At 40.6% G+C, this 16,673-nt stretch overlaps 1 protein-coding gene across 3 annotated transcripts in view; it reads right to left on the reverse strand.

Annotated features, from left to right (window-relative positions):
- PHTF1 (putative homeodomain transcription factor 1) overlaps positions 1–16,673 on the reverse strand; it is a 156,589-nt gene that overhangs the window by 3,044 nt on the left and 136,872 nt on the right. For all 3 annotated transcript variants that reach the window (XM_063143489.1, XM_063143481.1, XM_063143497.1), the window contains exons 6-15: positions 16,504–16,669; positions 15,312–15,455; positions 13,746–13,887; positions 12,670–12,855; positions 6,903–6,980; positions 5,020–5,238; positions 3,878–4,006; positions 3,088–3,360; positions 2,175–2,306; positions 1,902–1,988 (exon numbers count right to left, since the gene is read on the reverse strand). In XM_063143489.1, the coding sequence (XP_062999559.1) occupies positions 1,902–1,988; positions 2,175–2,306; positions 3,088–3,360; positions 3,878–4,006; positions 5,020–5,238; positions 6,903–6,980; positions 12,670–12,855; positions 13,746–13,887; positions 15,312–15,455; positions 16,504–16,669 (1,556 nt within the window). The remainder of the gene's footprint in view (positions 1–1,901; positions 1,989–2,174; positions 2,307–3,087; positions 3,361–3,877; positions 4,007–5,019; positions 5,239–6,902; positions 6,981–12,669; positions 12,856–13,745; positions 13,888–15,311; positions 15,456–16,503; positions 16,670–16,673) is intronic.

Raw genomic sequence — 16,673 nt, forward strand, 5'->3', positions numbered from 1 at the left:
TGTAATTTGTTCTGCTACAACACAGAAGAAGCATGATTTCTTCAGAATGCGATTATGTATCCTGCATCGCAAGAACACCACTCTCTTGTGCCCACAAAAGATAAAAGGGCAGAACTACTTTGGCAAACCGGTGTTAGTTGAGGTAAAAGAACTGGAAGGGAGGGGAGGAGAGGAGAGGGAATTGGCAGGAAGGAAGGGGCTTCTCTCCCTCGACGATTCTCCCCCCCCCACAGGTTCCCCCCCCACAGCAGCCGTATGTAGCTCATTTTTCTGCAGCCTGGAGCACCCACTTGCAGAGGATACTCAGTGGGTGGGGAAAGGATTAAGTATCCCTTCCCCCACCTCCCAGTTCTCTCATACAAATCTATGCTCCCACACTTACCTTGTAATGTACAGTTCCACCCACAGAGGTTTAACACAAGACTGTGATAAGACCCTTAACCATTCTGGCTTGGATTCAGATTTAGTCCTGCTTAGATATGTTGAAATCAACAGGGCTTATATTAGTTATGACTAACCTAACCTAAGTTTCTTTGCTTTCAATGGATGACTAAGGGAGCAATCCTGCGGCCCTAGGTAAGTGTCTGGGGGGGCCATAGGATATTTCGGATTTCTGGATCCAAGGTCAGAGACAGCGCTCCAGCCTCACACCGAGGAATCTGAGCTCAGTGCCCCCTCCCCCTCGCAGCCAGCGAGAGAACCACACCAGCTGCTTCTCTGAGGTAGCAAAAGCATCCTCAGAGGAGGTAACAGGGACCTTCCATGGGTGTGGGGGGGGGGGACTGGAGAGGCCGGCTTACACAGTATCCCTAGGTCTTTCCATCCTCCTTCCCTCCCACTTGATGACGCCTCTGCTAGACGGGTGAAAAAGCTCATCTTGGATTGCTTCCACCATGCCTCCCACTCTGCACTGGATACTCAAAACCCTCCAAGTTTGGAGCTTGTGAGTATCAAGGTGTATCACATAAAATTGTGCCCTAGGTCTGGATCCAACTTTCTCAGTTGGGCCAACAAAAAGAAGTACTGATGTGGATTGCTAAAGTATGTTTCTCAATAGTACTAAACATGCATTCCAGCAGATTTTTTACCACAGGCAGAACAGTTAAGTAACCAGGATTTCTTTCTAGGCCGCTGGAGGTCATATATTGTTTTGCTTAGTTTATTATAGCTCACACTTCTGAAAGTGAAGAGGGAGGGACCTCTGTACTACAGAAACTGGTGTGTCTTAACAACACTTGGTTTGCCAATCAACTGATTTGTTCAAGGAAAGCCCAGTTGTGAAATAAAGAGTATTACGAAAGCAGCATGCTGATCTTATTGTAACTAATTCTAGATTCTGCCTTTTCAATAGTGTCATTTAGCTCAGGCTGCATTATTATATGAAAGCACTTACATTTTAGGAACAACTGGCTGGGTGAGTGCTTCTCCACTAGTGCATATAGAGTAGCCACTATAAAGTGCATCCCAGTGTGTGAAAGAAGAAGCACAAACCTGCCACAAGGAAACTGGCCAGTTGCCAGGATACACATACAAGCCTCTCAACAAGAAACAAAATGTTATTGCTTAACTAAGTGGAAATACAATGGCTATAGCTTATCAGTTCTCATATGGGATGTTATTTGAAAAGCATTCCTCTGCTTAAAAGACAAAAGGGGCAAAAAGCATCCCCTGTGGAAAATGTACCAAATCCCAGAGAAAATTAGACTACAAACCTTTTAATATGGGTTTTGTTTCTTTTACTTGGAGACTCTCAAACAAATCCCCCATGTGAAAACTGAGGTGGAACCTTCCTCACATGAGAACTGCATCACCCCAGTCTCAAATATTTGAATCCTAATGTAATAAGTGAAACGAATTTTGATGGTAACCATTATCACTGTAAATAATATTTGAGATCTCACCTGTGCACAGCATATGAAAGCAATGGAAAGAGCCAGTAAGAAGATGGAAGATACAACTACATCAACAGATCGCTGTGGACCTCGCCTCTGTCAAGACAAATGTGTTGAATAAGAGCAGGGAAAATGCAGATGTGCACAGGAAATGACCACAGAGAGCAAGAGTACGTGCTGCAATATCTTCTGTCTTAAATCCTGCAGTAGCTGGAAACCCTGTCTACAAACTGAATCTTCTGCTTTAGGTTGAGGTGTCAATGCTTTTCGTTTAAAGCTCACCTTTAGGTAGGAGCGAAGCGATAACCAGATCTTAATGTTTTCCACCTTCTTGAGTCTGAAATGAGGGATTTCATACTTCCTGGCTTTCCGAGCAGAGGTAATGTGGCTAAAAAGTTTTGCAAACAAAAATCGCTGCAGAAGAAAAAGCAGTGTCAATCTTGGCCAAGTGCACATTGCTGTCTCCAAGGCCAGCCCAGGACATTTTGCTGCCTGATGCAGAGCATCAGATGGTTCCCCCTCCCCAGTCACTACCTCTCAGCCTAACCTACGTCTTTAGGGTTGTTGTGAGGATGAAAATAGTGGGAGGATCATGTAGACCATCTTTAGCTCTGGGAAGAAAGGTGGGATATAAAATAAATGTAAAACTTTTTTTTTTAAGTCAGCAGAGCTCCATGGCCCAGGGACAATGCAAAGATGGTTTAACTGCTTAATTCTTAGTTCAACACAGATCTTGGACGCACATTACCTAGGAGAGAGGAAGATGAGACATGGGGATAGTGAACATAAGAAGTGCCCTGATGCTGGATCAGACCAAGGGTCCATCTAGTCCACCTCTCTGCTCACACCGTGGCCAACCAGCCATTGGCCAGGGACCAACAAGCAGGACATGGTGCAACAGCATCCTCCCACCCATGTTCCCCAGCAACTGGTGCACACAGGCTTACTGCCTCGAATACTGGAGATAGCACACAACCATCAGGGCTAGTAGCCTTCGCCTCCGTAAATTTATCCAACCCCCTTTGAAAGCCATCCAAATTGGTGGCCATCACTACATCTTGTGCTGTGCGCTGTGTGAAGAAATACTTTTAGTGACTGCCTTGAATATCATTTTTTTGGTAGAAAGACAGGGTACAAATCAAATAAATAACTGTGACTGCCCCATAACATTTTAATCCTGATTGTTCAGACTAACCTGTTTATATGTTCTCTCTGCAACACACATCATGAAGAAAAACATCCAGGTGAGGCACAGACGCTCAAGGAAAATGATGATTGCAAGGGTGACAACAGGGGGGATTGCGGGAGCCCCACAGAAGATATATAAAAGTTCTTTTATAGAAAGGGCCCACAGCTGCTCCAGGGACTTTGAGTGGAAGAGTCGATAGAGGAAGGGAAGAAAGGCTAAACCAATGGTAACAATATTTCCCAGCCACTGATAACCAGCTCCTTGTTGATAGGCATTAACCTATTGGTTAGGAAAGCAAAAACAAGTTTATACAGATTGCAGGTGACATTTAATGATGTGCTAATCAAGTACCAGAGAGAACCCCCTTTCAATTCTTCAAATTACACAATAGTGAGACAGGACTCGAGGGTACATGGGAAAGGCTGCAGCGGAGAGAGAAATGGCCTCCTACCTAATTCCACTGACAGAAAGAGACCATTGGGTACAATGCATCGATAGTAAGAATGACCTCCATGCCAAATGCACTGACAGAAAGCAAAACATTTCCCAATAGTTTTGGAGAACACCTTACATTTCACCAATAGAAACCCCTGCTGGAGTCTACTAAAGCCTCAATGCAAACCATACTAGTCTCTGTCCCACACTCTACTTGTCGTGTTTCAGTAAGAGGATGCTGAGTGGCTGGCAGCAACTTTTGTTTGTGCATAAAACAATTGTATCTTCTGTCTACTCTTAAGACGTAGAGAAAAATCTTCTTCTTCTTCTTTGGCCTACACATAATGCACATAAACTTTACCTTACTCATGATGATCCCACTGATCTCCAGCACAGACATGTCCACCTTCTTGCACTCATTGCCCTCCCAGATGAGAGCACTCACTTTGGCAGAGGCCGGGCTTGTGTTCTGCAGCCAGAACAAGTGGTTCTGAGGAAGAAAAGGCATTTTGGAGCCACATTCTGGAAAATCTGCCTCTAACACAAGGAGAAATAGCTTCAAAACAGCAGCTTTATCAGTATGTGAGCAAACACTTTGCCATCAAGAGATAAACCCTGTTTGAAGACGCATGAATACGATGCTAGGCCTAAGCCTCTATCCTTGTGAGCACTTTGGGTGCTAGAACTGCCTAAAATAAAATAAAGCCCACTTTGACATCTTGTAGATTGCAATGCTAGATAATTCTAAGAATAAGAAGGTTTCAGTAGATTATGATTTCTCCTGAAGTCATGATCTAAAATGCTTATAGGACTTTATTATTACCATATCCAAGGGCCTTTCCACATAACCTTCTTTGTGCAATAAATGCACATTTGTTTTACCATCTGCTGTTCACAATCAGCAGAACACCTTCCACCATGCTAGCATTTTTGTCGTAAGACTATCACATTTTCTGAGCTCTTGAAGCACACATTTATTCCAAATGTATAAACTGTGCCAGTGTGACACGTACATATCTTAGATACTGCCTCTACTGTGCTGCAACTTCCCCTTTAATAAAGTCTCTTAGTAGGAAGTTTAATGCTGTAGGCATACTACAAGGAACTCTCTTTCTACTGCCCCTGAGCTAGTGTTGCTATTCTGACACTTGAACGACACTTGCATTGATCTTATCACACAACCTGTTCTTGGAATTCTTCTGTTTAACACAAACCCTGTATTCCTGCTAGGTGAGACCACCTAGCAGAGTGTATCTAAGCTAACTCTCTGTGCTTCCTACTAAGTGGGAATGCTCCGGAGCTGAACTGCAAACTCAATTTTTACATCCTGATAAAAGGCACAGTGAAGTGACATAATTGTACAGAAATCCCTGACAAACTGATTTCATGCTTTCTTGCTGGAGAAACAACCACAGGGGATTTTGCATTTTGTCTCCTGCTTTTCATTTGATTAATTCACAGCCAAAGGTAGCACAAGGGGGGGACGTTTTGCATGCTACAAACCTGCTGGAAGACATCCTCCTTCATATCTCGTTTGCTCCCTTTTGCATCTTTTCCTTTGGCTTCCTCACTGTCACTGGTGTAAGAGGAGCGGCACTCGGGCCCATGCAGCAAGTCATCCCACAGCATATCCTCTGTCTCTGAGTCATGACGGGTGCTTTCCGAGTCTCTATGGGACACACTGCCACTTCGAGATCCACTACTATAATGGGATTTAGTCTCCTGTAAGGAAATATTGAACAAACTATCACTGCAATCCTGATTCAACTGAGACCTAAATTCCTGTTGACTTCAGTTAAATCCCGATTGTACAGTCCTTTAATACATTTAAGCTGCAACACTGCAAATTGAAGCCCAATCCTATTCCTAGAAAGGGAAATGCCAACTCCCACTGCCTTTCTTTCAAGGAGCAAACAATGGGCACTTTGCATGTCATGCTAAGCCAGTCTGCAAATAAGCCACAGTGGGGTTGGGGATATCCAACAGACAAGTGGGTTTGCTGTGGCTTGTTCTGCCCTTCCAGACTCTTTGGTCTTCCAGCCAGCTCCAGCATGCATCCCAGGTCACTCTGAGGCAAAACCCATCTTATCTTCTTGCCCTGGCCCCCTCTCTGCTCCAATCGTTACCCCCTTTTCGTTTGCCCACTTTTCTTTTGGGTGTTAGTGCTTTGGGAGTAAATTATTATTAATCTTAAATTATTATTATTATTATTATTATTATTGGCCTTTCATAAGTGCACGCTTTTGCTTGTCTGATATGTGTAGCCTTTCCTGGTCAATGTCCTTCTGGTAGAGCAGAAGTGCAGTAGGTAACATACAAGGAAATTGAAAAGAAAAGGCTATATATAGGGTGATTTGCAGAGAAATAATAGTAAGGGATTCACAAGCACTGAAAATGGGAGGGGGGAAATGGAGTAATTGCACAAAAAGGTTGTGGGGGACCCACACACACAATCTCTCTCCGTTGGCAATATGATCCTCTCACTTTGAAGTGTTGAACTGACATTTCTCAATGCCCTCGTCCCTTTCAACACTTCCCTCGGTTTCCAGCTACTCCAGAAAGGGGAGAGATTAATTTCTCACTTTTTGCATCTCCTTTTGCAGTTACTGCTGGTGTGCAAATTCCCCACCACCAATGTGCTTCCCAGCCCTTGAATTTGAGCAAATTTCTCCTCCATTTACTTCCAGCTTTTAAAGTTGTGCAAATATTCCAACAGTTTCAGAAAAGAAAACTTTTAGAGGGTGGCTGAATGGAATGGTGCAAATGTGGTGCCTGCACCAGCCATACTTACACCCACCCATTCATGGAGCCCCATCCATTCTGTTCCATGCAGCCACCTTCTCGGGTGTTTTGCCCCCCAACACTATCAGGGAGAGTGGTGCACATCCGCTGAAGCGCAGCAACTGCAGCAATCACTGCTGAGGGAAGGTGCCGCTCTTGCCACTCAGCTCTGTAGCCAATCCCAGCAATTCATGGTCAAACCACCATCCCGTGTTCAGATGACACGACAGACATGAATAGCCATAGATTCTCAGGGTGGCTTGTTTGCAAAATTAAGCTACCCTGTGAAGAATGCACTAGGTTTGGATTACACAACAACTCACCACGGTTGCCCATGGTGGGTTGTCATGTCATGCGAAATCAGTCAATGAGAGAAAACAGATTGGAACAAACTGGAAACAGATTCCATACATTTCCTCTTCCGCTGTCATCGGTCTAATTGAAGTTACAAGTTGGAAGGCTCATGTTATTGAAGAAAAATGTCACGGAAGTAGCTGCTTTTGCACATAATCTTGAGGAGAATCCCAAATTTCAAATGGATCACATGATGAACAGCTGCATTCAGGCTCATGTGACAAAGGGTAACAATCTCTAATTCTCAATACCTCATGAATTACTGTTGTGTCAAGTTCAGAATCCACTATACTGTCAGAATCTTGCATAGATTTCACAACTTCCTTGACCTGTTCAGAACATAAAAAAGAATAAGCGGAGAAATTTAAAGTATGGGATATTCTCATTTTATTTTCCTGTTTAACTTGTCCAAAAGAGATTTACACATACACACTGAAACCTTTGCTATCTCACTGCTAGATCTTATTTCGATCTTTGGGCATGGCTAGATGGGGCGATATCCTGGGGATTGCCCCGGGATCATCCCTGTGCATCCACATGACACACAGGGGATCCCAGGAGCAGGGAGGGATGATCCCTCCCTTGGCCTGGGATATTGCCCTACCCTTTTAGTCCACTTTTCTGCGGTCTCAGGATGATCCCGAGACCATGGAATGTGTGGCCAGGCATTGCGGGTTGTCCTAGCTCCCTGTGAGTAACAGCAAGAAGCTGGGACCCTCAGGAGCTCTGTGCTTATTGGGGGTGGGGGTAGTGGGGAATTTTTTTTAAAAAAAACACCAAACTTTACATTTTGCATTCAAGCGCTCGTGCGCTCCTCCTCCTTTAAAAAAAAATGGTGGGTGCAATGTCCTCTTCTTCCTGGAACATCGCATGCTGTGTGTAGACAGTGGGAGAGATCTCACGATAACCATATCGCGAGATCCTCCCCTCTCCGTCACACTAGACCCGGTAGGTCTAGCCATGGCCTTTGATTCAACCTTAAAATCCATTCAAGTTTTTTTTAATAGAATGCTTTCGTTTGTAAAAAGTCTTTGCAAAACCCAAACCTTAGTATCTTTTGGTAGAATAATATTGTGCTACAGGGGGGTGCCCTATTTCTTATTTCTAATATTGCATAGACTGATCTCTTCTTGTAAGCCTAACCAGTCAAATTTTAAAATGTCTGGCTGTTATTTTAATAATGTAATAGTTTTATATGTTTTTAATCAGTTTTATATATTTTATAGTATTTTTATATTTGATGTTGCTCCCCGCCTCGATCCAGACGGAGAGATGGGTTAGAAATAAATCTTATTATTTTATTATTCTCCTACCCTTAATTTAAGAGCCCTGGACATTTTTCTCACATAGAATTTGTTACAGGGGCATCAGCTAGCATAAATCACACAGCTTGTGGTGCAAGCTGTGAATTGTCTCAAGGCATATCTTTTTCGGTTTGCCAGATCTTCAGATTTGGTCAACTTGCAAGTGTATTTATAACACACTTTACAGGGATGATGTCCTATGGGAGTCATCGCACCTGGTAGGACAATGTAGCATGTCTGCTTTCACTCCTTAAACTCACTTATTATTAGTGTGTCCTTGATGTTCCCTATTCTTTTGGAGTGTTATAGGCCACTAATTTTCTTTATATAGTGACAATTCTTTTCAATGCTTCACTGCAAACTGTTTGTCACTGATTAAATGTTAAGCTACAATTTCACAGGTTAGAAGACATTTCTTTGTTTTTTCAGATCAGTGTGTTTTGTTTGCCTTGCTTTATTAAAACTGTTGTCTACCACTGTCCTTGGATAGCCTCCATTTATTGCACATTATGTGGGACTCCTGTACAAAGTCCCCTACCTTGGTACAGTTTTATTTAATCTAAGAAACTGACCATATGGGAGATTTTATTTCAACATCCAAGTGTGAACTGTTGTATTTAAAATAGGTATTTTTGTCAGATGGTTTTCTATAGGTGGATGTTTGTAGATGGTTTCTGGATATGTATGTATGTATGTATGTATGTATTTATAGTCAGATCCAAAAAATGGACCACTGTGGAATTGAAATGTGAGTCAAAATTTATGCTATCCTTCATAGAGTTCACCCATCTGAAGAAGTTCTGCAAGTCACCTTCACTCCCTTCAAGCTAAAACAAACAAACAAACAGATTGTCAATGTATCTATATCAACAGAACAGATTTTCTACAAAAGAATTTTTAGGGGAAGCAATATACCTCTCAAAGATCTCCATTTACAAATGGGCTGACTTTTGTGCCATGGGATGTCCCATGACCACACCTTTAGTTTGCCAATAGAAACAGTTATCAAATCACAAATATATTTGCTTAAAGCTATCTCTACCAATGAAACCAAATAAACAGTAGGAGTATGGTTTTTCTGTTCTTTTGTCAACCAGTAAGCCTATATACACCAGTTGCTGGGGAACATGGGAGGGAGAGCACTGTTGCATTGTGTGTTGTTTGTGGGTCGCCAGTTGACAGCCAGTTGGCCACTATGGGAACAGAGAGCTGGACTAGATGGATCCTTGGTCTGATCTAGTATGGCTCTTATGTTCTTATTGCTTCTAAAATGTGAACAAGGTATATTGGTAGACGGAGATCTTATTTATTTATTTATTAATTTAAAATATTTATATCCCGCCCTATATCACTAAGATCTCAGGGCGGCATACAGATAAAAACATACAGTATAAAACAATAAATATACACAGTTAAAAACAAATTAAACCATGATCCAAGTTAAAACAATATATCATTTAAAAGCAATAGATACAGTTAAAACAATGTGCCAGTGAGTTTAACCATCAAAGGCTTTGTTAAAAAGCCATGTTTTTACTTGGCGTCGAAATGAAATCAATGTTGACGCCAATCGGGCCTCCAAGGGGAGGGCATTCCACAGTCGGGGTGCCACCACAGAGAAAGCCCTCTCCCTTGTCTCATCATAACGTATATATTGCATTGATGGGATATCTTACACCCATAGTGACCAAAAAAATCCCTTTCAGTTCTTATAATAGGGTTTAGCTTTTCAATAAAGTCCATAGAGTCACGTGAGAATGATGAAATCCTAGGAACGAAAGTTTTGAGATAATCATCAACAAATAAAAATAGTGGCTTCAGGGTAAAATTGCAACAAAAAAACTATAGGGCGACCTGATGGTGGATACAACCCATTGCAGTTTATGTGGGGTTTTGAAAGAATATGAAATACTGGTATTCTGGGATTTATGTTCATTAAAAAAAAACCTATTTATTCATTAGGTTATATAACCCAGTCTTACTATACCTTCTTCCAGAAAAAACTTTATCTCCCTAGTGATTTCATTAGGTTGTTAGGACATAGCATATATGCAGATGTATCAGTTAGTTAGTGAAGGATTTCATTTTTACATTCATGGCTGTTCTGAACAGCTATAGCTCCCCCATTATCTGTTTCTTTGATAACAAATGATGAGTCTGCACATAATTCTCTAAGAATCTGTTGTTCTTTCTTACTCTTATTGTGCAATGGGCATGGAACTGCTGCCCCTATATTTTCTAGTTCCTATAACACCAACTTTTCAAATGAGGTCCTTTGCTAACTAACAGATAGATCTGAATATATGCCGAGTCCTAAAAACCTGACTAATGATATCACTGGGGAGTTAAAAAAAATCTGGAAGAAGGTATAATAAGCCTGGATAATATAACAACTAATGAATCAGGTTTCCTTCAAAAGAACAAGGAACATTAAGGGCATGCTAATAAGAAGTGAGTTTAGGGAGTATTAGCAGACATGCTGCTCACCTACGAGGTGCGATGATTCCCACAAGACATCATCCCTGTGGTCATTGCATGTGTTGTAAATACACTTGCAAGGTGACAGAATCTGAAGATCTGGCAAACCAAAAGAGATATGCCCTTAGACAATTCACAACTTGCACCACAAGCTGTGTGATTTATGCCATCCAATCCCCCTGTAATAAACTCCACATGAGGAAAATATCCAGGGTTCTTAAGTAATGGATAGGAGAATATCTAAACAATGTTAGAAATAAGGAAAAGGGCAGCCCCTTGGTAGGACTTTTTGTAGGACAAAATCATTCTGCAATAAATATTAGGTTTGGGGCTTTGCAAAGACTTTCTACAATTGTTGATAGAATTCTATTTAAAACTTGAACTTGAATGAATTTTAAGGTTGAAAACTCTCACCCCCTGAGAAGAACTAGAGTTTTTGCTTGTTTTGTAAAGCTTACGACTTCTGAAATGCTCCCAAAAAATATGATACATATCCAAAACTGGGAAACCTTGAGACTAATCAGGGATAACATAGGTACAGCTGAAATGTTTAGGTATATATGTATAAAAATTACTGCATATTATACATGTCACCAGTTTATGGATTCTTCTTAGAGACAAACCTTTCCAGAGTTCTCTGTAGGCATTTTTCTTAGAGACAAACCTTTCCAGAGATCTCTGTAGGCATTTTTAGAAATATGGAGTAAACAGACATGGCATTATTGCAGTGTGATTATTATAATGGTTTTTAAATTGAATCTTTTGTTTCTAAAGTGTATACTTATGCATTCTTGTCCTTTTCTGCTTTTGGCTTAGGTCCTGAAGAAATTCTCTCTACATATCATCCAGGGCCAAAATGCATCAGGCTACACCAAGGAATAACATGATATAGTTTTTCAATATCCTGAGACTTTGTCTCTTCATTCCATTGGGTTATTTTGTTTGTTTGACCCTGCCCCCATCTTTACTTTCAATCTTACAGTAAGGGTCCTCAAAGGCTCAAAGTCTATTCCCAATCTTCCATTAAAGATCTTCCACGAAATGGCTGTGCAACATCTCTTTTATGGCTATCTTCTTTCCCTAATCAGTGCCCCATTTGCCTTATCTGTCATTAAGGTTCTATCGAACAAACTGGGACAAAGTAAGCATTGACATCTGTACTGTTCTTGCTTTTTTATCGTCCACTTCTGAACGGTACACTTTAGCATTATTTGTGTGTGCATCAGACACAAATAGATGTTTGTTTTTTAAATCACACCATAGATGAAGTCACCCATACTATTGGATGATAGCATTTAAACTTTTGAGGAGCTATGCCCTTCTTAGGATATCTGCACCAAATCCTGTGGTTCTGCTTCCTATGCCACTGACTGGAAGCCATATAGTAAGAAAGATCCTTTTTTGCAAATGCCTTGCCAAAACAGTTGTTTGCTTTGGCAATTAGCATTAAATTCCGCTTTAAAAATAGACTTTAAATTGCAAGAAATGCTAAGTCTCTCACCTTGGATAACTGGTTCTTAACCTTAACTTCCTTGTATTTATTTATTTACAATATTTATACACTGCTCCCCATTCAAAATTTTGGAGTGGTGTACAAGATAAAATTCAATAAAAACAGAATAAAACACCTTAAAATAGATTTTTAAAAGGAGTAAAATGAAAAGTGAACCGTAAACCATGGCTGGTCAAGGCTTCCTGGAACAATGACGTTATTCTATTGTATATCTGAAGTTATTCTATTTTATGTCCTTAAATAAATCTGTTTTATATTTTTGGGCTTTATTCTGGAATAAGCACTTTTATTACATGTTTGCCTGATGTTATTATAAGGTAGTGGCCTAAAAGAGTAGGGATAGAGAGTTAGGAATGGGCCTGGGTACCAAAACAGAAAGTTGTCATCCTTTGTATCTTCGTGTTAGTTCTCTGATCTGTTTTATAGCTGTGCTGCATCTACCTTGAAAACAACAGTTATTACTATATTAAATAATTCCAGAAAAGGTTGCTTAAAACTTATGCCAGTTCCAAATTACCACTATTCAGTGCTCCTAAGTACCTTGGGGCTAAAATACATTAAGGAGGAAGCAGCATTTAATCTAGAAGTTTAGGGTTAATGATATAACTCAATAGCCTATTTTCTTTCTGATCCTGATTAAAAGTGACATCAAAGATGTGCCTGAGTGAGTGGAGTAATTACTTTTCTAGGGGAGCAATCTCTAACACTAACCCATACACTTACCTGTGATACTGACTGGTTTGGAGAAGGAGATTTAAGACTAACAGAAGACTTCCTGCTCTGATTCTCACTGTTATCGACAGTAGGGACACCTTCCACACTTCTGCGTAGCAAAATTCTCTGACTTACAGTGTCATTGTCCTCTTCACTTGACAGTTCATCAGAAACGCCAGAGCGTCTGGTACTAACCTGAAATAACAGCAATCAGAATTAAAGCTAGTCAGCATCAAGCACATGGAAATGTCTGGATTCATGCAGTCTGCTTGTGCATGAATCAATAAGTAATCAATCAGTAAACAAAAGAGTGGCTTGATATCAGTACAAGCAAAATACTATGACAAACAGACTCTCTCACAACAGCAAGGAGAAAACAGGTATTACAAATCTTCACAGTTTCAGCAACAATAATATAATCTTCAGCCTGGTTAGAAACCTTCCAAAAGCAATGCCATTTGCTTGAGGCTATCGGGGTTACTCTCATGGGGACATGCACAAAGCCAGTGTGGTGTAGTGGTTAAAGCATTAGACTACGATGTGGGAGACTTGGGTTCAAATCCCTGCTCAGGTGTGAAGCTCGCAGGGTGACCATGGCCATCACTACCTTTCAGCCTAACTTAACTCACATGTTGTTGTGAGGATAAAATGGGAAGGAGGAGCCACATGTACCAACCTTAGCTCCTTTGAGAAAAGAAAAATGTAATAATAATAAAACGAATGAATAATGCTGAGTGCAACACTTCCTGCATCCAAGGTAACATGCTAAATGTTGGGGTTGATGGCAGCCTCAATTCAAGCTTGCCCCTTGAAAAAAATGGTGAATTTTATACTTCACGCAGAAGAAAAAGTTGAAATTGCTTTCCAGGCAAACTGAAACTGCTTTCCAGAATACATGATTTCTATGATTAAATAAACCACTGATATTTTAAATTATCTATTATAGAAGGCTATATTCCACACTTCCCAAAATTCTTTTTGGTGTGTGTGTGTGAAAAAGAGAGAAAGAGAGAGAGATCATTGTTCATTCAAATCAGATTTGACATTTACAACTGGTAAAGAAGAACATCCAGCCTATATATTACCGGGCTTTTTTCTACATTTAATGGCATTCCAGGCTCCTTGGACCGCTGCAAACTATGCTCAGATCTGGAAATTCTGCGCTTTGTCCCACTGCTATGTTCGGTTTCAGTTCCTTTATCAGATACCCGTTTCCCCCCTTTCATCCTAAGGAAGGAAATGCAATAGATTGCATGCCTTTTTCCTACACAATGTTAAAGTCAACAAATAGTTCAATTCCCCAGTGCTCCTTCACATCAAACTTGTAAAAGAACTAATATGCACCTACTTATATATATTTAAGGAAGCAACTTTCAAATCCTGAGACAAGGAAGGAAAAGGACAGACATATTTATATACAAGACGGGGGGGGGGGGGAACACTGTTGCTATTTTTAAACCTTCTAAAATGCATATTCTAAAAAATCTGCATTTTAGAACAACCAGAACAAAACAAATTCTCTGCCTTACTTATAAGCCCTATTGTGAGAAAACTGAGGAATAACATCATCTCCCATTTCTCCCTGCAATACAGTGCAATCTTTTACATGTCTATTCAAAGTCCCATTGAACTCAATGGGACTTACCCTGGTGAGTGTGTATAGGATTGCAGCTGTAATCTTTTATTCTCAAAAGCACATAGAAAAACAGGGCAAGGGTTACTCTGGCCACTTCAGAGACAAATCAGTGTGAGTTTAGTGGCTATTTATTTTTTTATTTATTAAATGTATATACCGCCCCATAGCCGAAGCTCTCTGGGTGGTTTACAAAAGTAAAAAACAGTGAACATTAAAAAAGTATACAAAATTTAAAACCATCAAAATATAAAACAGCAGTATCCATTAAACAACAACAGTTCTGGGGTCCATTAAAAAACAAACTAACTTAGCATATCTTGTTATATGCTGTTAAATGCCTGGGAGAAGAAAAAAGTCTTGACCTGGCGCTGAAAAGATAACAATGTTATCTCATCGAGGAGATCATTCCATAATTGGGGGGCCACCACTGAAAAGGCCCTCTCCCTTGTTGGCTAGACTTGGAATATGGAGATGCAGGTTCAAATCCCCACTCAGTCATAAAGCTCCCTGTTGGGCCTTGGGCCACAGACTAACCTACTTCACGGTGCAATTTTGAAAGTAACAGGGGTGGGTGGGTGGGAATTATTTGAGCTACTGCACTGAGCTACTTGGAGGAACGGTGCAATAAAAATATACATGAGATGAGATTGAAAAATTACCCTATTTCTTCGATTCTAAGACACACTTTTTTCCCATATAAACATCTCTAAAAATGGGGTGCGTCTTAGAATCGCGGGTATGTCTTAGGTTTTTTTTCCCCAGTTGGTGGTACTGAAATTAGTGTGCTTCTTACAATCGAAGGGGTCTTACAATCAAAGAAATACAGTATGAGAGTCCAGCATCTGTAGAACAGAGACTTAAAGGACAATACATTGACAAGCATTCTCCATTACTGCAAATAGCCCAACCAGAATGAATGCTCCAATGTAGCCTTGTGCAATACAATATCTTGTAATTAACCCTCAATTATCATTTCAATTTTAACTCCTGAACAAGCCAACAATACCAACCGTACCCCTCCCTGCTCCTTCTGCGTAATACTGAGTCAAAAAAGCTGCTGATCCTGGATGAAAACTCTGGTGGCTCTTCTGCTCTGCTGATTTTGTCAAAGGAAGAGTAGGTAGTGCTTCCATCACCACCTGCAAATTTGCGCATTTTTCTACATTAGGAAAATAACAAAAAAAAAAATTCAGCAGCAAATCAGAATTTGACCATAAATTCACCTCTAACCCCACCTCATTCCTCCTTGCAGGCTCTTTGACACACTTCACAGGAGGATGGCATACATGACCAGATGCCCAGTATGAACAAGATATGTATGTCACAGTTTAGATCATCATATGATGAAGATGAAAAAGTACCATACTCAAGGAATCTAGCATGCATGTGTATGCCCACACATGTAAATATATATAGAAGGAGAGCAGAGAACAGAAGTAAAGTGAAGAGAATGAGTAATACTATCTATTGTGACTAGAATGAACAGATATTAGTTAAGAAAAGTAGCCCTGTTCCAGCAGATCCATATGGCTGAGATAATACCACTTGATCCCACTGTACTTCTGAAACTTGTACTTCTGTTGGACCATAAGAATTCCATATTTCATTTTCCCCACTTGTGTTCTAGAAAAAAATGCTAGCAAAGGAGCAACAGCCTCTATTAAAAATGTCAGTGTAACTGGAATGAAGAATGTTTTGGGGTCTATATGTGCCTTACCCCAGCACATATCACTCATAATCTCTTTCCCTCCACCACTTTTGATCCTACCAAATTGAGGATTGGTGGTGGGGTGGGAATGGAGGGTGTTAAAAGGGAATTCTAAACCCATGGCAATGCTTCTAATACTTTCCCGAAAAGAAATATAAGTTTACTGTTTCGCTGCAGAAAAACAGATGTATCCCTCCCAAAGTTGATGTCACCATGTTCTGCCAAAACCCAGGATTTCAATCAAATGACGACAAATATAAACAAGAAATCCTAGCCTAAGACCTCTGGCAGGAGTCCCAGCCAACATGGAAGGAAAATTAGAAATGAAAGAGCAAACACAGGCACAATTCCCCCAAAATATGTTCCGAGTACATTAAAAGGTGAATTTTAAGTTGTGTTCCAACAAGTACCTAAAAGCACCAATTCCAACAAGTACCTAAAAATAGGGAAGCTCCCCCCTACCCCCCCCCCCCAGACATTACTTGCATTTTCTTCTCACCTCCTTCTCCGGCCAATACTGCTTCCATCGATTCCTGAGGGCTTAGTTAACTGAGTAGATACTATTTGACAGTGTACAGTCCCCATAAGTAGCATAAGGCACAATGGTCCGATAATTTCACTTGCACTCACAACTGGCAACATGGAGTACAATACAATTGCTACAACTGA

This window comes from Elgaria multicarinata, chromosome 1 (assembly GCF_023053635.1).
Source record: "Elgaria multicarinata webbii isolate HBS135686 ecotype San Diego chromosome 1, rElgMul1.1.pri, whole genome shotgun sequence".
NCBI lineage: Eukaryota > Metazoa > Chordata > Lepidosauria > Squamata > Anguidae > Elgaria > Elgaria multicarinata.